The sequence below is a fragment of the Myotis brandtii genome, unplaced genomic scaffold (genome assembly GCF_000412655.1).
Source record: "Myotis brandtii unplaced genomic scaffold, ASM41265v1 scaffold328, whole genome shotgun sequence".
NCBI lineage: Eukaryota > Metazoa > Chordata > Mammalia > Chiroptera > Vespertilionidae > Myotis > Myotis brandtii.
The window spans coordinates 2,370,438-2,394,639 of NW_005362626.1; the positions used below are offsets into that span (position 1 = coordinate 2,370,438).

Genomic DNA, 24,202 nt, shown 5'->3' on the forward strand with positions numbered 1-24,202 from the left:
GGGGGAAAAAAGAGGAACAAATGTAATAATCTGAACAATAAAGACTTAATTAAAAAAATAAAATAAAAAAATAAAAAGCATGCAGCCGTAACACCAAGAAAAGCCTCATGGCACTATGAATAGGCAGGACCTACTCAAAGTGAAAATGCATAAACTCAGGAAAGTTTTCTTCTATAGAGAACCTTGAACACTTCCCGCACTGTGTTGAACAGTGGCCTGCCAAAACAGGTATCTCCTCAGAAGTGAACATGACCTTATTTGGAGAAAAGATCTTTTCAAATCCAACTGAGAATCTCAAGGTGAGATCATCCTAGGTTATCTAGTCAGCCCTAAATCCACCGACAAGCGTCCTTAGAATGGCAAGGGAGGTTTGAGACCCTCGGAGGCACAGGGGAGGCCAGAGGCAGGGATTGGAGTTAGGCACTGACCACGGCACAATTTCCCGGAGACACCAGGAGCTGGAGAACGAGGAAAGGTCCTTCCCTAGAGCCGCTGGCTTCGCTGACACCTCAGTTTCAGACACTGGAATCCAGAATGTGAGAGAATAAAATTCTGTTGTTTTAAGCCACTAAATTTGTGGTTGTTAGAGCAGCCCTGGGAAACCACACATTACCCAAAGGATAATATGTTCAGACTTAACTTTTGTCCTTTGTAATGGAAAGGACTGCCTGGTTTAAATGCGACTTCCAAATGAGCGTTTTGAGATCTGTATTTATAAGCCAAGTATGCTTCTTATGATCTAAACGACTCCCTCAAGCAATGCTAACATTTATTTTAAATGGAAGAAAAACACACTTGGTACATGCATCAGACTCAGCACTCCGAAGACAAAGCCTTCTCCTCAAAGGGTAGACAAACTTTAGGCAGCAAAATCCCTAAGTATCAGGAGTCTCAAAGTGAGTGTACACTGGCATTCAGATGTGTTTTGAAAAGATTTAAATGTGAGCAGCAGACAGAAGTACAATCATTTTAACCAAGCCCTTAGGACTGTCTTTGTGACAAGCGATAAAAACTCAACTCCAACTAGTTTAAGCCAAAAAGAAAAGTTTTAAAATATTTAGTAACTGGAAAAAAACATGAGGAAAAAGGCAGATTCAAGCACAGACTAGCCCAGGGATTCAAAGTATGCTATAAAAAGTCAAGAGTGTTGATTCTAACTATTATATAGCAAGAAGCTTTAAAACCAGATTTTAAAATTTGGGCCTTTTTTCTTCTTCTTCATGAATCTATTTAAATTGATTAGCTTTTGCTAAATAAAGCCTCTGTAGGGTCTTATTCTTGAGCAGATATCACATGGACCAAGATGGCTACAAGTAGCCTACAATTCACTTCCTCCTTTGGGTTCAAAATTGAAAAGAAAAAAGAGATGAGCCCTGTTTCTCTCAGTGCATATTTCAAAGTCCTTAAAAGCTACTAAAGCGATACCCTTGGATGAGATACTCTAATTAGGCTTCCTGGGGCACTGGCCTGCCTGCAAAATACAAGAAATAGATGTCATGTGTATTAGTTTCCTGAAGCTGCTGTAATAAAACTGCCATAAATTTGATGACTTAAATCAAGAGAATCGTATTCTCTCACAGTTCTGGAAGCCAGCAGTCAGAAATCAACATCATTGGAACAAAATCAAGGTGTCGGCAAAGACACACTCCCTCCCGAGGCTCCAGGGGAGATTCTTCCTTACTTCTTCCACTTGCTGGTGGCTGCTGCATTCCTTGGCTTGTGGATGCATCACCCCAATCTTCAAGGTGTTTCCCTGATCCATTTTCACATGATTTTCTCCTCTGTCAAGTGTCAAAGCTCCCTCGGTCTCCATCTTGTGATGACATTTGTGATTGCATTTGGGGCCCACCCATATCATCAAAGATAACCTCCCATCTCAAGAGTCTTAATTTCACCATAGTGTCGCCATATAAGGTGACATTCATAGGTTCCAGGAAGTTAGGACACAGGTATCATTTGGGGGGGTGGGGGTTGCTAATTTCAACCTACTACACCATGTCACTGGCATTTCTTCCAGAATCATGGAGAAATTAAGTCCTGGTAGTCCTAAAAAGAGAGTAAGCAAGCAAGACAGTGGCGAAGCCCCCTACAGGCTAAAGGAGAGCTGTTGATTCTCTAGGTACAATAAAGTCAGTACACATTAGAAACGTCACATAAGCCAAACTGAATCTCATACTTCATGGTGGAACTCAGAAACTGATTGTGAGAAAAGAGAGTGTTTTATTTCATGCTCATTTTCATGGTCATGTCCACTTGTGCTCAGGAACCTGGCTCACCCACGGCTGTTTCTCAGAGCAGATCCGCCATGACTGTCAAGGTGGATCCCAGATCAGGGTCATCAACACCACATCCAGACAAAGCCAATGCTTTAGAAATTCAGACAGAAACTGATGGTCTAAATTTGAGAAGTCTGAAGTTCAAATGCTAGCCTAGCAGGGAACAGGGTCAATAGTGAAAAAGAAGGTATGTATCCATTCTTTCAGCATTTCTTCCCTAACTCCTACTAGCCCCAAGTGAGAAGGAGAGAGAGGGACCCCTCTAAACTTTAATTATTATACAGCAAGAATTTTTGAAACTGGCTTCTAAAATTTGGTCCTTTTCATCCTTCATAAATCTACTTAAATTGATTAGCTTTGCTGATACTAAAAATAATACAGACAATTTAGCAAATTATAATAAAGTATAAAAAGGAAAATCTATACCACCCATCACATGGAGATGACCACTGACAAATTTACTTACTTCAAACACTAGATTTAACTTAATTATAAAAAGAAAGAGATATTGAGGTCAAGTTGAAGGACTACTTGAAATTCATATTTCTTCATCAGACATATAAAACCTTAAAAGTTCCTAAAAGTTACCACTAAATTTTTTTTAAAAAGTATTGAACATAAGGTCATTAATGTTGTTGTTTAATTTTTAACTACATGTTTCTTTATAAAACAAGGTTACATTTCCAGGTAGTAAAACTTAGATCAGTTATTCAAGAAGAATCAGAAGAAACAAACAGAAAATAATCCTTGACAATTACAAAGTTTATTAAATCTTTTACATAATATTTTGAAAAGGAACAAATGTTAAAATCTAAACTTGCTATTAACATGACTCTCAGAAGGGAGAAGATGAGAATTAATCCAGCAAAATATCCCATTCATAAGAGACAAATCACTTGTTAGAGAGAAACATAAACATAATTTTATCATGAACTATAATAAAATTATACACATTAAAGGCTGTGGTCCTTATGTTCCACCCAAATTTGATGCTTTTGTTTTCTTGTACTTAAAATTATTCCAAGTTTGTTTTATATTCGGAGCACCATTTTATGATTATTACTTATCTTTGTTTTCACATAGAATTTCTACTTCTGTTTTTGATAATATTAATCTTTATATAATTAACCACTTTCTAGTTGTTAGCCTTGTGAATTGAAAAAAAATCTACTTCCTTCTTAAAAGAATTATTATTTAAAACTCCTAATTTCTTTTTGCATAATCTTTGATGAACCATATATATATATGGCTTCATATTTTTACTTCCATGAATTGTTTGTTTGTTTTTTCTTTTCCATAGCATCCTTCACATCTTTGTAAATACAATATCACCTTTATATTGTTTTTTAAATTATACATGCCTTAATTTATAAAGAAATCTATAGGACTTAATACAGAAGGCTAGAGTAAGCCCTCTACTTATGGCTATATTTTGTTTGTTCAAAGTAAGAACTTTCAACTCTTTGACTGGTCAGTTTTGACATTTATCTCTGAATGTCTAAACCAGTGGTTCTCAACCTTCTGCCCCTCTAAATACAGTTCCTCATGTTGTGACCCACCCATAAAATTATTTTCGTTGCTACTTCATAACTGTAATGTTGCTACTGTTATGAATCGTAATGTAAAAATCTGATATGCAGGATGGTCTTAGGCGACCCCTGTGAAAGGGTCATTCGACCACCAAAGGGGTCGCGACCCACAGGTTGAGAACCGCTGGGACTCTAAACAATATGGGGGTGGCTGGGAGGAGTAAAAGCAGGAACTGAGCTAAGTCCAGGCTGAGGTACAGTCTGGAGTTTAATATACTCCTGTTCCATCTTTGTTTCTGGGACATGTCTTCCAGGACTTCAATCAAGAACCTGGTGGGTATTTTGCTCCCTCAGTCCTCTGTACTAGCTTAGCTCTTTAGCTGCATGACCCTCACATCATCAGTTTGGAAAACATCTTCAGGGAGAAGACTGCCCACATGTTTGAAGCCCATTTAATCTTTAATTTGTGACTAGACCTTTGTATGACTGCCAAATAGCTGCTTGTTTCTCTCTCTCTGAGCAGCAGCCATCACTGGAGGCTCAGCCTCTAGCTAAATCCAAAGCAGTTTTATCTTCTCTCCCATTTCATTTGTTCCTGTGGGCTTATGACATTTAAAATTTTCCTTCTGTCCTCAAAATGTGTCAGGAAGTGTGTGTGTTCAATCTTCCATTTTTTACAGAAAACCTACAGTATATCCTGAAATTTCATTGAATATTTAAAATTTATTTAATGTCATACTATACTCCTTAAATTATTCCCCTTTCTTCTGAAGTAATTAATTTTGGTTGTTATCTGGCTGTTAACACCATGTTATGGATTGTATGTTTCTCCTGTTCTTCTATATTCCCAAATGTTCAAATGTTCAAATAAAGGATGTTGTCTATCCTTAAGAAAAAAAAAGTGTTCAAATCAGGGTATATATAAGATTCCATTTCTAGTATTCATGTTTTTCTTTTATATAGCATTGCCATTTAAATGCTATGGTTTTGATATTTGTAGAATCTGTATATGAATTCTCTTCACCCTCTTAAACCAGAAACTAATGGCTATACTTTAAGACTACTTTTGATTTCATTGTTTTAAAATTTTACAGCAAAAGACTTTGTGTGGTCTTTGGAATGCAATTATTAACACAATTTCATACCTAGTTATACTTATTTTCTTCTTAAATAGACTACTTCTAATAGTAAACATCTGAGTGGGCAACTTGCCTGTGTACTTTCCAGAGAACATGAAAAAAATAATTGAGTATCCCCAAAATTTGAAAATGAAGACTTCAAGAATTTAACTGTTCAGTCAACCCATATAAAATCATAGCAGAGATCACATCTTATTGTTTTCAAGAGGCTAGCTCCAAGAACAGTAGAACTAATGTAAACAAATTAAAGACTGTGACATAATGAAGAAAGAATAATATATAAACTATAGGTTAGCTACAAGAGAATAGCAAAAGGAGAGTTTGAGGGGCATATATTAAACAAGGGAAGTACCCATCACAGTGGTACCACAGTTACTCTATCCAACTCCATCACAGTTACTGAATAAATTCAGGATGACAAATGGCTTATATGTTAAATAATCCTATTTAATAAAAGCCCAGCGACCGAACGGTGGAACGACCGAACAACCAGTCGACCAGTCACTATGACACTTGTTGACCACCAGGAGGCAGATGCTCAATGTAGGAGCTGTACCTGTTGGTCAGTGTGCTCCCACAATGGGAGTGCTGCTCGGCTGACCAGGATGAACAGTGCTCCCACAGCGGGCTGATCCCCACAGGCCTCGCCCCCCACCAGTGCACAAATCCCCTGCACAGGGCCTCTAGTCATCAAATAAAGAGTTTCAGTTAATTCATTCAAGAGAATGGCAGGCCAATGTGACTCACATTTTTCATCTGTATTTCTCCCTTGCCATTCATTTTCACTTGGTCCCTAGGTAATTGGGAGACTTAAGCTCCAGAATACATAATCTCACCAAACAAGAAATCCATTACTTATATTTGAAACAAAGGACTTTCCTGGTACATTGGTTTATCTATCTGTGTCAGCATTTTGAATGAGGCACACAAATAAAGAAAATGAAAACAGGGCAGAGAATTCTAAGCATGCCCATCATTCAACAGTTATGTCAGGTTCTGGGGCCACTTCTGAAATAGAAGGAGAAATGCATTTGAGATAAATGAAATGGACCCCTCCATTTATCTAGCAGCCTGTGATTGTCAGACAGTGTTTGCTATTGTCTTACAGAAATTTCCTGATCTGGTATCATGAAACCAAATGATACACATGACTGAGAAAAATACTCATGCATCTTCAATTTAGTTTTTGAGGCTACAAGTGAAGCATAAATTCAGATATGGATATGTAGAATTATTAAAAACTAAGTCATGTACAACACAACAGAATGCATTCAATAATCAAGCATGTATTACTTTTATTTCCAAACACAAAAAAATATTTCACTTCTTCAGTGCTTGGGTTAGTCAGGATCTAGGACATCAGGACAAGCCTACGTAAAATACTAGTCATGCACATTAAAAGAGTGCTCTCGTGCCCTCCCCAACTCTCCTTGCAGAATGATGCACCTCCCTCCGGTTGCTGTCATTGCTGGTTGATACTGGCTCAAGCTTGTGCCCTTCTCTGGAGAATTGCTCTTGGCTGGTCAAGAGATTATGCCATCATATCCTCCAAATTTGAAAATCTTTAGCTAAAGACTGAGGACAAGGAATACTTGGGTATAAATCATCCCCCTTGCCTCAAAGGGAATCAAATGAGATTCTAGTCACACTCCAGAGTGCCCTTGGCATTAGGCGGGTGCTGGACTCCAGTTGAGAGCAAACCCTTGCTTCCATCCTTTCTCTGCTGTATCCACCACTCCACACTCACTGAGAATGTGCTCTCAACAAAACACAAACAGAGGAATCCCCATTTCAGACTTACAGGAAACTTGACCTAAAACCCAGATATAAATTACGTTATGAATTAACAATTCTATTCACCAAGAGTCAGTCATCAACCATCGGTCATGTGGTGGTCAATACAGATGAGTATAATAAAGTAGCATATTGGGTAGAGATTAGAGGCTCTCCTCTCAAGCCCAACATACCCAGGTCCAAAGCCTAGCTCTTCAACATATTGGCTCAGGGATCTTGGATAAATCAACTCCTCTTCTATAAAATATTGAAAATAATACCTACCCCTTAGTGCTGCTGAGAAAACAAAAATGAGATGATGCATGAGAATAGCTGAATACAGATAAGGGCACAGCAAATGCTGTCTGCTATTACTATTGTTGAGTCATCATTATTTTATGACAAATTAGGTCATTAAAGTTACATCAAATAAGCATAAAGCCAAGTTTCCAATTATAGGGTAAGTTCCCTTTAAAGAAGAAGAAATCCAGGAGCATTTAAGCAATGACAGAAGAAAGAGTAAGTGGAAGAATGGTGCACATTAAGATTTTAATGCCGAAAGGAACCTCAGGGATAATTCCTGATTCTCCTCTCCAAAACGCACCATGGAGAAAATTGAGGTCCAAAGAGGTTAAGTGGTTTGTTCAAAGTATCCCCACTTTGTTATTTACAGAAATGTTAGAAGCATAAATAAATCTTTTTGTGTTTAGTAGGAAATTAGAATGGCTGGGATGGCTGGGTGTGGGAAACCTGCTGAGAGAACAGGGAACAGCTAAGTGCATCCCTAGGGGGTAGTCTTGTTTGTCCCAGTGCTGTCTAGGACAAAATGCTCATGCTTGCCATTATCTAAATGGCAGAGTTTTACGCCTCTTCCTGGGTACACAGATGAACTACACTTCCCAACCCCATTTCCTTGGTTAAGGCCATGTGACTCAGTTATGGTCACTGGAATTTGGGCAGAAGGGAGGTGTGCCACTTCCTGGCATGGCCCATATAGATCTCCTTGGCATGATCCTCCACGCTTTCCTCCATGTTGCCCATAGAAGTGTGGGCTGAAGATGGTGAACTATAAAGAAGACCATCCTGGGCCCTTGGATGGCAGCAGGGAAAACAGCCTGACCCTGTGCACGGGATTGTCACACAAATGAGGAATAAGGTTTCTGCATGTATGTTTAGCCACTGACAGTGCAATGCTCTGTTAACAGCAGTTAACACAATTTGACAAATACTCTCTGAAATTAATAAAACCTTAGTCTATATAAAATGTACCTGAGTAACTTTAAATCCTCCAGGAAGTTATGAGAAAAAGAAGGGAAATGTGATTGAACAAATGGGTAGATAAAACAGCTCTTGACAGGGAATTTTCACCAAATGTAAGAGACAAGAATCTGGGGACGAATCATTACACTATCTTAGTTCCCAACCTATGGGTTACAGTCTAGTAGAGGTCCATGAAATCATTGCACAAGGAGTCAAAATGAGCACATAGACACAACACTGTCTAAAAAGGCAAAAACAAGGAATAACACTGCATTATATTGAGTTCACTCGTCCATTCAGGAAACACTCATTGAAAACTTACAGTGTACTAGGTACCATAACAGGTGACAAACTTTTCCTTAAAGCGTCAAACAGTAGATATTTTAGGCTGTGTGGGTCAGACAGACTCTGTTACAACTGGTCAGCCCCACTAATGTAGCAGCCACAGACAACATAGAAAGGAATGGATATGTCTATGTTCCAATAAACTTTATTAACTATGATCGCCAGTGGGTGATATGCAAAGAAAAGAGTGGCTGTATTCCAGTAAAAATTTAACTGAGATGCAGGCTTTCATTTGCAGACCCCTAAAAGGTTTTAATAAAAATTATCTCTAAGATTCCTTCTACTTCTATAACACTATAATTTTAAGAATATATTTAATAAAGAAAGAAATTAAATAAAATTTAGAATCATGATGTTTGAGGACTACAGGGGAGACAAGTCTCCTCTTGTTCAATATGAATATAAAGCTTGATTTTAAAAATGAATTAACGCGATTATCTCATTTGAATAGTTATTCTAAATTATTAATTAATACATCATTCTTGAAACTATACAGATGAATTGCAACAGAGGGGAGTTATTTCATATTGTTCTGACCTATTAGAGAGAGTATTGGTATTATAAATTGATTCAATTTATTTGAAATTCAATTTCATATTAATAAAAGGAATCAATTTAAACTCAAGGCTCCCAGTGGCTTCTTTAGAAATGGCCACTAAGGATTCATACATGTGTTTGGTTAAATATACGAAGAAATCTAAAGAGGAAAATTCCTTAAGCCCCAAACGAATCTTATACATTTAGTCAAGTAACAGTAACACCACCAACTGGAAGAGTGGCTTCTTCAAAACATGTGGAAGCTGAGGTTGCAATCGCCTTACCCGGGGTGTTTGAACCTTGACACCACTCGTATTCAGAGCCAGGACATTCCTAGTTGAACATGGAGGGGCTTCCCTGGGCATGACAGGGTTTTTGGCAGTGTCCTCCATCCCCAGTTTTCTATTCACCAAATGCCAGTGGTAGTCTCCCCTACCTGAGGTGACAACCAGATGTTTCCAGTGGGTTAAGTAGCTCCTAGTTGAGCAACACTGGTTTAGAAATTGAAACTCAATTCCCCAAGCCCAAGTATACAGGAAACAAAGTTAACACCTATGTCAACTTTCCAGAGACTTCTCTACCAATATTGACCAGGTAGAGATTTAACAGTTCTCAATTTAGAAGCCATAGAGAGGCAGGTGGCAAATGGAAACACAGATTTCAATTTTTCTGCTTACTCCTGCAGTTGTAAGTGAGAAACAGGCTGTGAATTTCTTTTCTCTCGGTAACAAAACAATATAGAAATGGATTTTGAGCTATTTCCCTGAAGAACGTTAGGAGGAGAGTGAGGTTAAATGAGCTGCAGCCCCTCTGTATTCTCAGGAGGCTGTTCAAGGAGCGTGTATGTGGGGCCAGCCAGGGTACAATCCCAGATGGGCAAATGGGAATCAGTCTGGAGACCAGCTGCATTTTTATATTTTTCAAAAAGCTTTGTTCTTGCAAAATAACGACTGTGATCAAGGCAAGAAGAAAAGTGATACTGAAGAGTTGAATCTGCTATTATGACGAGGAGAGACACATAACGGTAAACCACCACGTCTTCTATCAGGATGCCTGAAAATGATTGGTTTCCAAGATGCGATGGCTCCATTTCAGCACGTGGCGAGCTGCGAGGGAATTTCCCTCATGAATGATATCACATTAATATTTGATTCCCTCCTAGTGGTTGATGAAAACCAGGTTTTATTTATTGAAATTAAAAGTGACTCTTAGTCTTTCACTTTAATACCTTAGGCTGTTGATAAAACAAAAAGCATAGTACATATTCCAAATACAGCCATTGTTACCTCGTGGTTTATTTATTTGTGAATATTTCTGTGGTGAAACCAAGAGATCTAACTCAAAAAGATACTGTTAACTCAGGGTAGTAGAGTAATCGTGTCCTAACCCAATCCTTGCTCAAATCTTTACTGCTTTAGAAACTACACTGTTGATATCTCACCCTACTAGGGAGGCAAATGCAACAAGACTTCTTTTTCTTTCTTCTTTATATTCTTTTATTTATTTTCCCAGCACCATTTATTCCCGATACCCTGTCCCAAGACTTCCGACTTGGGTTCTGTGGACTCCAGTTCCAGACTGTTGACAACATCAGGCTTGCAGCAAGCTTTCCCATTCTGCAGCCACCCCACAAAAGCCGTGGATTTCAGCACGGTTCCCCAGGCTGAGCCACAGGCATGACCATCTTTGGAAAGACAATCTGCTCCGACTCCTACTATCACACCAGCAGCTCACTTCCCATCCTCCCCTCACCACTCTGGCAGAAATGAGAGCTGAACCCCCCTCTTCTGCTCTCACTAAACAACAGATTTGGGGATCACCAAATAGTCATGTAGGGACCACCTTGACCTGAGGAAGTGGAGAGAGAAAAGAAGCACTAAGGGGTATTCCACGTGCTCCTGCTGTGCCCCAGCCCGTGCCGGCTCTCTACATAAAGCAGCACGCTGAGCTTGGGACACGGACAGCGAGGAGGGGCTCTAGAATTCTGTGAAAATCACTGCATTCAGTTTTGAAAAAAGAAAGTAGTATTCAACATCTGCTTTCCCGGCACTAATCCTAAAACAATGTCAAGATGGGAGAAGACATTAAGGAAGAGGGAAAGTGTAGAACAGTATTGAGCAGACAGGGATGTACAAAAGAAGTGAATCAGAGTCAGAACTGCCTAGATTGTTCTAGAACTGTCCTGTGGGGTGAGAATGTGCACAGCTGTGCTTTAGGGTGCCTATTTCAGCATGTATTTCTCATTGCTCTAGTATCTGGGCTGCACAACTTCTTTCTCTTCATTTTAGGGACAAAAATATGTAATTTACCCACACTCCGTTAATGGTAAGTTAAAAAAAGATAAAGAAAGAGTGAATATGTTGCTAAATATCAAGGGATGAAAACTTTCACAGACATTTGTCTTGAGTGTACCACCTAACCTAACCTAATGGCCTGCTCTAATCTAATACTGAGGAGACAGAGAAGCACAATGCCCCTCACAGCACACATTGTGAAGAGCAATGAGAGGCAGTAGGTTCGAGTCAGAAGTAAGGGCTCAGACCCTATAAAAGGCATCCAAGGGCCATCAGCCCAAAGAGACTCAGGATGGGTTACAAAGAGGAGAACGGGTAACGTGGGACTCAGGATGGGCCATCTTTTTCTAGATTGAGAAGAGGGTAGAGTGAACATGTTTCCAGGAGAGAGGACAGCAAGAGCAAATTCTTAAAGTTGGGAAATAACCTGCAGTTTGGGAAGTTATAAGCAGCATGGAGACAAGGTGAAACTGTCCAACGGTGGTGCAGGTGACAGGGACAGGCAAGAACACTGCAATGCTGGGCAGAGAAGGACAAGATCAAACAAAGCTTGTCTGGGGTATCACTGATTCTCAGTTCTGATGCTCTCCGATTTTGCCCATTGCTTGTTCCCCCTGGACTCAGTTTCCTCATTTTCCCATGTTTAAAGAAAAAGTTCTATTTTTGGAGAGAGAGGGAAGGATAAAATTATTAGCCTGAGATAGCCAAATCAATCCAGATGCTCCCAGGCAGAAAATAACATTTTAAAAACACAACCAAAGGCATCCAAGTCATAAATGCGTCTGTTATTCATGATCTAGAATTCCACTGTACAACTGGGTCGCACTTAACCACACTGAGCCTTCAAATGCTGGCTAGTTCGAATAGGAATATGCTCTGAGAGTAATACACACCAGAGTTCGAAGACTTAATACAAAAAGAAAAAGGGGATATAATATCTCAATCTCTTCTAATGTTATGGGTGCATGCTGAAATGATGGTTTTGATATAATGACTTCAGTAAAATATATTATTAAAAATAATTTCCCCTGCATACTTGTACATTCGATGTGACCACCACCAGATAATCTTAAATTAGCAATGAGACTCACAGAGCTCTTTCTAATACCAGTTCAGTCCTTTCTTCATTCGGTGTGCCTACTCTTTCTTGTCAGCCTTGAAAACAGTCATGTAAACTAAACTAAAATATTCATAGAAATCAACAAGACAACTTTATTGGAGACATGTAAGAAAAAAACCAGTCTGATGGGAAGAACTGCCAGATTTATTTCTCTCCACAGTGAACAGACAGGAGGCTACCAAGAAGCATACACAACCAAAAATGTGAAAGGAGAGTTGTGCGGTTTGCACCAATATTATTAGGACTGAGTGATGTCTGACACCTGTTATTAGGACTGGGTTATCAAGGCAACCATTCAGAAAGCCCCTGTCCTCTTGCTTAGCTCTATGTCATAGACTCTCATCTCTGACAGGGTGGTGATGCTGATGGATTTTCCATACTTCAAGAACAGTTTAGTTCCATCAGTAACCTAGACCTGACTCCCACCACAGGCAGTCATGACAATGGGAAGCAAGAATGGAAAAAGCAGTTTCCCTTTCTCCAAAATTACATCATATATAGGCTAATGGCAAGTGCATCTCCCAATATTTTGCATCTATTTTGAAATAACATTAAGAAAAACTGCAAGAAAAGGGCAATGGACTCTCATAAACTACTCACCCAGACTTTTAGATTTCACCTATTTTCTTATTTTCATTCATAGTTTACATTCAATATTATTTTGAATCAATACCCCTATTAACTTTTAATCACATTTGCTTTATCATTCTTTCTGCCAATTGTGTATTATATATAATATTACATACACACATTATAATTATTAAAATCATTACAGAAAAAGTTGCAGAAATAATACTTTTTACCCTCTACTTATCTTAGTAGGTTTTTTCAAAGAATAAGCACATTCTCCTATATAATAACCACATTACAGGTACCAAAATCAATAAATTAATATTAATACATTTCTACTATCCTATCTAAAGACCTTAACATTTTGGCAGTTGTCCCAGTAGTATTCTTTATAGCACAAATATTCTTTTTTAAATTTTGTTTTATTGCTTAAGGTATTACAAAGAGTATTACATATGTCTCCTTTTTTTCCCCCTGACCTTCCCCCGACCTCCCCTACCCCCCAGTGGTTTGTGTCCATTGGTTATGCCTATATGCATGCATACATGTCCTTTGGTTGATCTCTTAAACCCCCCCTCCCGCTGCCCCAACCCTCCCTGGCCTTCCGCTGTAGTTTGACAGTCTATTCAATGCTACTCTGCCTCTGTATCTATTTTTGCTCATCAGTTTATAATGGTCTTTATTATCCATAAGTGAGTAAGATCATGTGGTATTTTTCTTCTATTGACTGTCTTATTTCACTTAGCATAATGCTCTCCAGTTCAATCCATGCTGTTTCAAATGGTAAGAATTCCTTCTTTTTTGCAGCAGCATAGTATTCCAATGTGTAGATGTACCACAATTTAGGATATATGCATCCCTATGTTCATAGCAGCACAATTTACCATAGCTAAGATTTGGAAACAGCCTAAGTGCCCATCAACAGATGAATGGATTATAAATATTCTTTTTTTTTCTGTTACAAGATGCAATTTGGAACAAGTGTTTCATTTGATTATCAGGTCAATTTTTTCTCTTTTTTGATGGAATAAGTCTTCTTCTTTTCAAGCCTTTCATGACTTGGTGATTTTTGAAAAGTGGAAGCAAGCATTTTTTAGAATGCTCCCCTCAGTTTTGGTTTGTGTAATGGTTCCTCATAGTAAAATTGGTTAAAATTTTTGGCTGTAATATTATGGAAATCTTGCTGTGTCCTTTTCAGTGCACTGAATCAGGAGGTTTATACCAGCTCTTTGTCCCATAATAGTGAAGTTACCTTCAACTAAGTGGTTAAAGTGAGATTGACCAGGTTTTTTACTATCAAGTCACAAGTTTTCCTCTTATAGGTGAATACTTTGAGAATATATAGATATCTTGGTCATCATCAAACTCTTACCCATAAACTTCAGCATTCATTTTGGCAGTTTACAGTAAGGAAGAACAGCCCCTTCTGCCTCAATTGGTAATTCGTTCACTTATTTTTTATATTAGTTATTATTCATGGACTCTTAATTTATTCTGATACCATCATTATTAATTTCAGCAATCAACTTGCCCCAGAGCTCCTCCATGAATCCTGTTTAAGCTGGTCCCTAGCTCCCTTTGACATGCCCTCCTCATTCTCTGAATGCGTCCTTGATTTCTGGAGCAACAATATCTTCCAGGCTTAACTGAGACTTTCATTACCTGGGCCCTAGAACCAGATACTTTGATAAAAAAAACCTTGGTTTATTTCAGCGGAGAATGAGATTAGGAAATCGAGTCCTGTGTATTCAGTGTGTTCATTGCTTTTTTCTAGGCCCTCTAAACCAAGAGAGCTAGGAAATTAGGAAATCCATGAATATACTTGTACACACATATCTGCACATCCTACTTTTTAAAAAATATATTTTTATTTATTTCAGAGAGGAAGGGAGAGGGACAGAGAGATAGAAACATCAATGATGAGAGAATCATTGATCGGCTGCCTCCTGCACACCCCATACTAGGGATCAAGCCCACAAACCAAGCACATGCCCTGCCCGGGAATCGAACCGTGACTTCCAGGTTCATAGGTTGATGCTCAATCACTGAACCACACTGGCCAGGCTGCACATCCTACTTAAACACACAATATGCCAGATAATATACTATACCATGAGAATCACAATGAGCATAATATGTAGTTCCTATCTACTGAAAAGCCTACATTTTTTTTACAAAAGATTATTTAAAAATCAGAACTTTAAAATAGTATTTTGGTTTAAACTGCTGACCATTCTGAGTCATTATTAATACGTTATACTTTTACCAACCAATGCACTCTTTTAAAGACTTTAGTTATATACAAAATTGCAGTGGAAAGACAATTCATTGCCCAGTGCAATGAAACAATTAGGATAATAATGTATTGTTTATTATTGTTCCATTTAAAAAACATAAGCAATTAACATTTGTTCAAAAAGCACTGTGCCTTATCTCTTGTGCATGCTTTACTTAATTTAACCTTGGCAGTGACAGTATGGGGGAGTGAGTGTTTTGTGGCCATTTCACAGATGAGGAAACCCACCAGTGCTGGGAGTCATGGAGCTAGACCAACAAGTCTACCACCTTCAAAGCCCTTGCGTTTTACCAATATCAGCTTTGCTTGTGGGACTGGCTTATTTCAGCACTGGTAATGAAAGTTTCCTGCATGTCCATTAATACCAGCATCACAAAGAAAAGAAAATGATATAAACTTCTTTCTAATAACTTCATAGAATTCCAGCACATGAGAGTTGCATTAAAACTGGTTGAGGAACCATTTCCAAATTACACAGCCCCAGAATTCTGGCATGTCCACGGGGAGTTCTAGAACCTTGTTGAAGGAGACATCTGTGCCCTAACCCTCTCCCCTCCAAGGAGACCCTGGTCATCAGACATGTCTAAAAGCCAGGAGGGGAACTGGGCCTTGGTGGTTCAGCTCCGACAATAAAATAAATACTCCATTCAGACATAAGAGTCACATGCTCCTTCTTTAAACCCTGAACACAGATGTAGGTAAATTGTAATTTTATGTAGCATCACTTATTCTAATGCTTTGCTATAGGTAGTTTTCCACACATATGTTCATAGTTATTTCATTATAAAGAGGAAACAGTGATTTTTTTTAAGAGGGTTGATTTTTATGAGAATGTGATGGCTGAAAACATCAAACTAAATAATCAGTGATTATTCCAACTGGGGCAGAACAGGACACCCCCAGACACTGAGGAAGTGTCCTTTAAATTAGCTATCATTTGAAGAAGAGAAGGTCAGATGGGGCCCTTGAAAGGAAGAGGAACTCACAGTGGCAGAAAGGGGCCAACTGTGAATCAAAGCAGGTGGTGACTCATATCAAGCAGGGCAGCCAGAGCCCTGTGGCCTGACCTTCGGATGCAATGCATCCCTGCACGGCCCTGATTAATACCTTTACACACATCTGTCTTCCCACCCTCGGACAGTGAGCTAATTAGGATGGAAAAGGAAAGCTTGAGGAAAATAAATTGCACCTACCTGGATCAGAGACAAATCGTCAAGCTGTAACCTGAAGAGGTAGTTTCTGCAGAAGATAAAAAGAGAGTTTTATTTTTAATAAGTCCAAAAAAAAATAACAGTTCATAAAAATCATAAGAACAAAGAAATAAAGAATAAACCACCTTCATGAATTTTGGTTTTCAAAGCATCCTCCTGCTAAGAATGCGTGTAGCACAGTTTTCCTTGGACCTCAGAGATTAAAATGGAATTCAGTAATGTGACAAACACACATTTAAGATAGGTGAGGAAGTTAAGGTACAAGGTGTGTGTGTGCGTGTAGGAGACTCGGCTAAGTGTACATTACTATTGGCTCTCTTAATCTATGTGAAATGGACAAAAGGACATGGGCCTTGGATTCTGAAACTGAAGATGATAGAAAACCATTCTTCATGAGTCTTCATTCTTATAGGTCACCTACATTCACTGGGTTTTATCCTGAAAATGTGTCCAGGTTTTGAATTCAGCAATGCTCTGAGTATTAGAGTGCTCTGTCTTGTTAGATGTAGTTAGTGGATCATAAGTTTAGAAGCAGAAACTTTATCCAGCATCAAGGGCTTGAAAGAGTCAGCCCTATCTTTCCAAGTGTGAAACAGGAAATCAGAGAGAAGGAAACTATCAGCTTTCAACTGTGAATGGGGAGAACAGTGAAATAAATATGCAATCAAGGCCAGCAGAGCATGAGACGGGGGGTTGGCTAGGGGCTGTATGTTTCGGTCACATTAGCTTTACATTAGGCTTTGGACCCTAGTGCTGTGGCTTTTAGAAAGAACGGATGGCCCTCCCTGTGAGATGTCTCAGCCTCTAACTCAAATCGTGAAGAAACTGCATGCACATGAGAAGCTGGAGTGCAGGAGCAGCACTCCGGGGATGAATGGAGGAGAAAGTCAGCCCAGGTGCAGACAATAAAGCCAGGAGAAATTGGCATATAGTAATGGAAAGCAGGCCCCAAGAATGCAGGATGGTGGGGAGGAGGCCCAGTGAAACTGAGGTTAAGTCATAATGGTTTGGTCCAAGGTTATAGATATATAAAAAAAATAACCCAATTTTCCAACACCAGTAAGAAAGAATTGTAGATTACTTTAACTATATGGGAAGGTAGGTAGATGTCAGAAGCAGACATGCTGTCCCCGTAGAAATAAGAAGTGACAGTCGAGTTAGGCCAAAGGCAAAACCTACAGGACCAAACGACGGGCTTACGGTGTGGCTAGAGATGGGGAAGACAAGGCAGTAGGGAAGCTGACATCCAATAGCATGAATGCACATACTGCTTGAGGAAGAAACAGGACTAAGATCCCTTTCAGGCTGGTCTCACGCATCCTAGGGATCGACCCCCGGGGCACTCAGATTTCTCACAATCTGTCCCCCGCCATGGGGGCACTGCCATCCTGCACTCAGTGAAAATTGCCTCCTCCAACCACTACAATGGCCTCTTTGCCACATTCTTTGTGTCCCTCCAACTTAACCTCTGAAAATAACCCCAGGCACATTGATTTTCATTGATTTCAGAGAGGGAGAGAGAGAGAGAAACATCAATGATGAGAGAGAAGCATTGATCGGCTGCCTCCTGCACGCCCCAACTTGGGATAGAGCCCGCAACCCGGGGAACAAGTCCTTGATGGGAATCGAACCTGGGACCCTGCAGTCCACAGGCCAACGCTCTATCCACTGAGCCAAACCGGCTAGGGCAAGAGTCTATTTTTATTTAGTCAGGCATCATGCAGAGGCAAGGCTTCCACAGAAACGCCTCCCTGCAGGGAAAGGATAGTGAACGCGTGGAAGATTGCAGACCAGCTGCCTGGTAGGCACCCCTGGAGGCCAGCTTGCATTTGAAGAGCTGCCAAGATCTCACTGATGGTAAATAGAGACCAGCAGGACTCCTGTAAGAAACATTAGAAATCTATATACACAGAGATAAAAGTCTTTCAGGTGCCGAGTATACAAGTGGCACCAGAGGCAATCACTGGTCATCAGGCAGTACCAGGGCACCTGACCCTGACCCCCAGGCTGGTTTTCTAAGTGGCTTCCTGCATGTAGGAAGCAGACAGTGGTCATTGTCCCTCTGTTACAGGAGACAGCTTTGCCTAGCGGTTGAGAATATTTGTGCAAAAGCCAAAGCTCTACCACCATCCCTCAAGAAGGAAGCTGTAGCACTGTGTGCCTCAGTCTTCTCATCTGTAGAACGGAGCCAACAGTCAAAGCTGCCCCCTGGGGTGGTTGTGAGGTTTAAATCCAAGGAAAACACTTAGAATGGTGTCTGACACATTGTAAAAATGCAATTAATATAGCTACTGCTAGACAGTTTATAAATATATCAAAATTTCTAGGCACAATGAAATTCTCAGCATATTCTCCATGGCTGAATTTTTCAAGAAAAAAAAAGACATTGTTTATCTTGTCTCAGTTCTGGGACCCAGTCATCACACTCTTTCCAACCCATTGGCTCTGTTAATATTCCCTGTAAAAGAAACCATTCACATGTTCAGTCAATGTTACCTGAGGCCTTTGATGATATTACAAGGCCATCCACCTCTCTCTCTCTCTCTCTCTCTCTCTCTCACACACACACACACACACACACACACACACACACACACACACACACATGCCCACACTATTGTATCTATTATGGTAACTTCTGAGAAAGGCAGCTCTCATACCCAAAGGAAGAGCAAAGCGTCCCTTGATGTCACTGAGGAGAGGACGGTAGTGTCCCTGATGTTCTGCAGAGCTCTGGGCAGGCCAGCTGGAGAGAAGCATTCAAAGTCTCCTCTACTTGGAGAGAGGATTGTAGAAGGTACAGAGATCATTCTCCAAAACCCCTGGGTCCAGTTCTCAGGTGTTTTCCATAGGAGAAGCGCTACACTCTTAATATTTAAGTCTTCCCAAAATTCATGTTAAATATCCTAACCCCCAAAGGTGATGGTATTAGGACATAGGGCCTTTGAGAGGTGCATTATCACCCCCATAAAAGAGACTCCAGAGATATCCTGAGCCCTGTCCACCATGTGAGGACTCAAAGCTAAAAGCTGGCCATCTGCCATCCAGAAGCAGGCCCTCACCAGAGCTCCCCATGCTGCTACCCTGATCTGGGAATTTCAGCCTCCAGATGTATGAGAAATGAATTTCTGTTGTTTATAAGCTACCCAGTCTGTGGTATTTTGTTACAGTAGCTCAAATGGACTAAGACAGGAAGACACTGATTTATGATGACAATCATGCCACATCTCAGTCTACAGCTCCCAAGTGAACCTAACTCTGCTGACCATTCTTTTTCTGCCCCTCAGTTCCCCACTGTCTATAAAAGTACCACTCTCTACTCCCATACTTTACCAGTGATTTTAACTATTTACTCTGCATTCACTAAACAGCTGAGAACTATGTTGCCCTCACAACCATCTCATCAGTAATAAATCAGGATGGTAGAGGCATTTAATAGGTGAATGGAAGGGGCAGAGAGGAGGAGTGTACTTATTAGGAAAAATATCACAGTAATAATGAGAGACTATCACTGCCAGCACCACCTCCACCACCATCTTAATGAAGAAAAGCACCAGAAATTTGAACTTTTACTTTGGTATCTTCTGGATTGTAAGTTGCAAATTGGTAATTTTTTTTAACTCTTCCTCAATTATTTTTTAACCTAATAAAAACCAATGAATCCAAGAATTCCAGGGCTGGGTTGTCATTAGAGAGAATATAACCTTCATTTGTAGATGGAGAAACTTCTCCAAATTAAGCTGTGCACTATGATATATCCAAGATTATTAGGACTCAGAGAAAATCCTAGGATTAGAAATAAGGCACACACCCCAGTGTCCCTTGTCCCATTGTGCTATGTGGCCTCACCAGTCATCCAATGTCCCCTTCCTAATTTCACTGGCACTAAACATACACACACACACACACACACACACACACGCACGCACACACATACACACAGTAATAGTTCTTACAGTACAATTATTTCATGCCTTCATTGTTCAGTCACCTATACATTTACAAATAATTTTGAGATGATTCAAGGCTTAGCACTGCTTGCTAATGACAAGCTTTTGATTCTCTAGGTCATTGATTCTCACCTCTGGGACTGTGATCTCACCATGACATATGTGTCTGCTCATTAAGAGAATGTAAATCCTGGTTGACTAGATGGTGCTTCCTTTCGTCCTCCTATTTCTCACAAATTCTTCCTGACACTGCCTACCCATACTTATTTTAAGAGTACCCAAGTTTCTTCATTTATGAAATGAAAGACTATGCAATATTTAAGTAACACAAATTCCTACAAGTCCGTGACCATTTTCAGATGTATGAAATGACCATTAGAGTTGGGTGACCATATGGCCATCTAACAAAAGACTTCAAAAGACTTATCATGGTATGTTTTGATAAATTCCTGGGAAATGCTTTTCAAGTTTTTATCATTTGCAAATGAGGACTGTATTTCAACATAATCTTAACTAAAATCTCAGCATATAAATATGAAAGATAATTCTTTACTAGTAAAAATGTATTCAATAAGTAGTTACCTATAAGATTTGTTAATCATAAAGTCAGTTGATTACACTGACTGGAAAGTTTTGAAAGTGGAATTAATAGATCTGTAAGCTTGCAGAGCCTCAATATGTATTTAAGGTCTATTTTTATGTCGGTTGGTTGGTTACATTTTTGTTGCTCTGTCTTTATTTGTTTAATTTTGGAGACAAAGAATTGGTAGATGTTTTCAATACTTGTTTAATACATGACTGTGGTCTACACAAACCCCAAGGAAGCAATTTAAAGCCTTGCTGGACCTTTCCATATTAGAAATATGTAATATTACACATTTCAGTATTCACTCTATCCATCATAATTTTCAGTGATTTAAAAAATATTCTAAAAGATGAAATAAAAGTGAAACATTTGTGGAATTCCCTAGTCTCGCTGGAATCTAAGAATCTGACAAAACACCAGGGTGTATTCTACTATTCTCAAACCTCTTTCCTCAAACTATTTGGCTCCAAGTCCAAGTGCGTTTTTGCTGTTGGAAAAATTCCAATCCAGCTAGCAAGATGAGAGACCCAAAATCTCCCCAGACAGCTTGATCTGTTAGAGTTTAGGTCAACGACCTACAAAGCTAAAGGTTACAAAAAGAAAGAAAATCTTCTAAAGGGAATTAAAAAATTGATATTACCAGACGTGGGGCCACTCACACACTAAAGGAAGATCTACGGTCCCCTGCAAGTGGCTATTCTCCAGGGCATTACCAAAGAGGCAACCTCTTTATCTTGCTATTGTGAGCTCACAGAGGAGGCACAACCACATATGTGAGGTTCACGAGAAAGGCTACCAACATTTCCAACATGAAGGAGTAATGCTGCTGGCTCCCCGCCAACAGGGAACGCTAACCAAATGTTTCACACCGGGTCAGTTTCTCTTGCAGGGCAATGCTTTGAGCAACCAAAAGCATGTAAGTGGTCTCATTAATCTTCATAACACCCTTAGATGTAAATAGGGAGTGAGGAGGAATATTAGCATTCTTTAGGGAGAAAGGCTGTGGTGCACAAGGTTAGGAGATTAGATTCTCAGAGTGTATTAGCTGTACAGCTTAGGGGAGCTGCTCTCTATTTCCATCCCCTCCCCACCCCCTCTCATTACAGAAGTGCAAAGCAAGGGTTTACTAAGCTGCAAAGGTCCACTTTAATGGCTATGGTAAACAAAAGTATGAGCTTTTCTCCCCTTGGTAGGGACCTACTTTTTTTGATGTTCTGGAATAACATTTGACACTGCCCATTCCAATGTAATAAATATTACTATTAGGAGAGCTAATACAGGGGTAATACACAGATCCAATAGACTGAATAATTCAAATCACAAAGCTATTCAATTTGGTAGATGCGAGCTGACAGTTTTGAAGCCCGTTCATCTCTTACTCACTAGACACCTGAGTGCATTGCCTCCCTCGTCACTGGGGTTTATTTCTTATTGACTGCAGGACTGAATAACTCATTCCTGTGTCCCCTCACTTCCCCCAGGGGCCTATTAGCAACAAATCACTAAGCACAACAATATATTCTCTGAGGGAGGAGTATGGGCTTTAGTAGGCGAAGTTCATCTGTGTAAAGTAATAAAATTCAGCTGGCATTAAAGAAAAGGTTGAGCCATCATGAGCATATTAACTAAATGACTCATTTTATCTAGAGACACCATAAAACTTAACTCTGACCTCCATTAATTATGAAAGACACAGGTGTTTTAAAATGACATTCTCTTAGAATAACTCAATTGGTCTCTGATGAATACAGCTATAAAATCAAAGAAAAAGTTCCAAGTTCCTATGGAACAGGTAGGTGAGAGGCTTTCTTAAGGAAAAGGAGCAGAATACCAAGTACTCAAGACAGTCGTGCATTTTGCACAAAGAGAAAATGGAGACAAACAGCAAGTAAATCTTTAAGAAAATGTTTTAAACAATGATGATAAACCTTGTCGAGGTTTAGACCTCGGTTGATCATGAAATAATCTGAAGACAAAACGCACACTGTATAAAACCTGTGGCCACTGAGGTAACTCTGAGAGCTGACGGCTACTGAAAAGCTAGCCTCACCTGGAACTGTGCCAGCTTCGCCCCCCCCCCACCCCGAGATTTCTTTTTATTGCTAGATTCCATTCTAACTGGCACCAATTGCCAACAGGCACAGAGTTTAAAGCACCCGCAAGACGCCCAAATTTTCAATAGCACTGACAGACTTGTGCATTAAAATATAAGTCTGACTTTGCAGCTACAGAAAAGTAGTAACTATATCCTTTTATCCTTTAAAACACAAAAGTGTTTTTATAAAAATTGTTTAAATGCAAATATTTATTATGTCAATCATATCCATAGCTTTAAAATACATAAAGATTCAATTCCATCATGTAACCATCTTCCCTAGTTCACCCACCTATTTATAATTGCTATTCCTAAGACTTTCATTATGCCGGTTGACTTGAAACAACTTCCAGAAGCCTTTATCTTTCCTGTGGTTATAATGTTTCCAAAATTATCTCTTTCACATACATTTTCCACAAGTTTGGGGGGGGCTTGATTAAATTTTAAAACTGGCAAACTATTCCATATATATATAGCACAATATTTAAATAGTTGGATCCCATTTAGATCATGGCTTTGAATGCTGAATTTTTTTTTCCTTTTAATATGGAGACAAATGTATAATATGGTCATATGTTATGAGCTACCTCCTCAGTCCAGCTTTTTCCTACCCTCCTGAGAAATAATAAATATGTGTACTTTGGGCAATAAAATTTTAAAAACAATTTTGATTTTATTATCGTTGTTGTTACCATATGTGTTCAGTAATCACTTTCCCAGAATTTTATTGGCTTAGTTCATTCTTTATTTCATTCCCTAAAAGCCTACTTCAAATCCTTTATAAGTCCTGTTTATTAGAAATAAGTTTCAAAGAATACATCAAAACCAAGATCAAACAGTCTTAATAGCACTCTGGTATATTTCAATACCAAGATTAAAAGTCACAGAAGTACATGGATAGCCTCTTGGTATTTGACAAATAGAATGAAAAACAAAGATGGACTTTTAGTGGCATGCTACAATTAAGACCAATGCTTCTAGCAAATTTCAGAGATATAAAATCAGAAAAACCTTTTTACCTTAAGCAAATTTAGTGATTTAGCTATTAATCAATATTGTTAATCACACTGATAGTTTAAATTTTACTATGCTCTAAATGTTACTTGCAAATCTCTAAGTGCTTTGAGGATTACAGATGATGACTTATGATGACTTAATATTTTAAATTTAACTGGTGACTTTTGCTTTGTGTATGCCCACTGGGTATTTGATTTGTTCCTT

At 39.2% G+C, this 24,202-nt stretch overlaps 1 protein-coding gene across 2 annotated transcripts in view; it reads right to left on the reverse strand.

Moving 5' to 3' along the window:
- The window catches only part of SEMA5A (sema domain, seven thrombospondin repeats (type 1 and type 1-like), transmembrane domain (TM) and short cytoplasmic domain, (semaphorin) 5A), a 312,698-nt gene that overhangs the window by 164,976 nt on the left and 123,520 nt on the right, over positions 1-24,202 (reverse strand). For both annotated transcript variants that reach the window (XM_014543536.1, XM_005871038.2), the window contains exon 5: positions 16,333-16,378. In XM_014543536.1, coding sequence (XP_014399022.1) covers positions 16,333-16,378 — 46 coding nt within the window. The remainder of the gene's footprint in view (positions 1-16,332; positions 16,379-24,202) is intronic.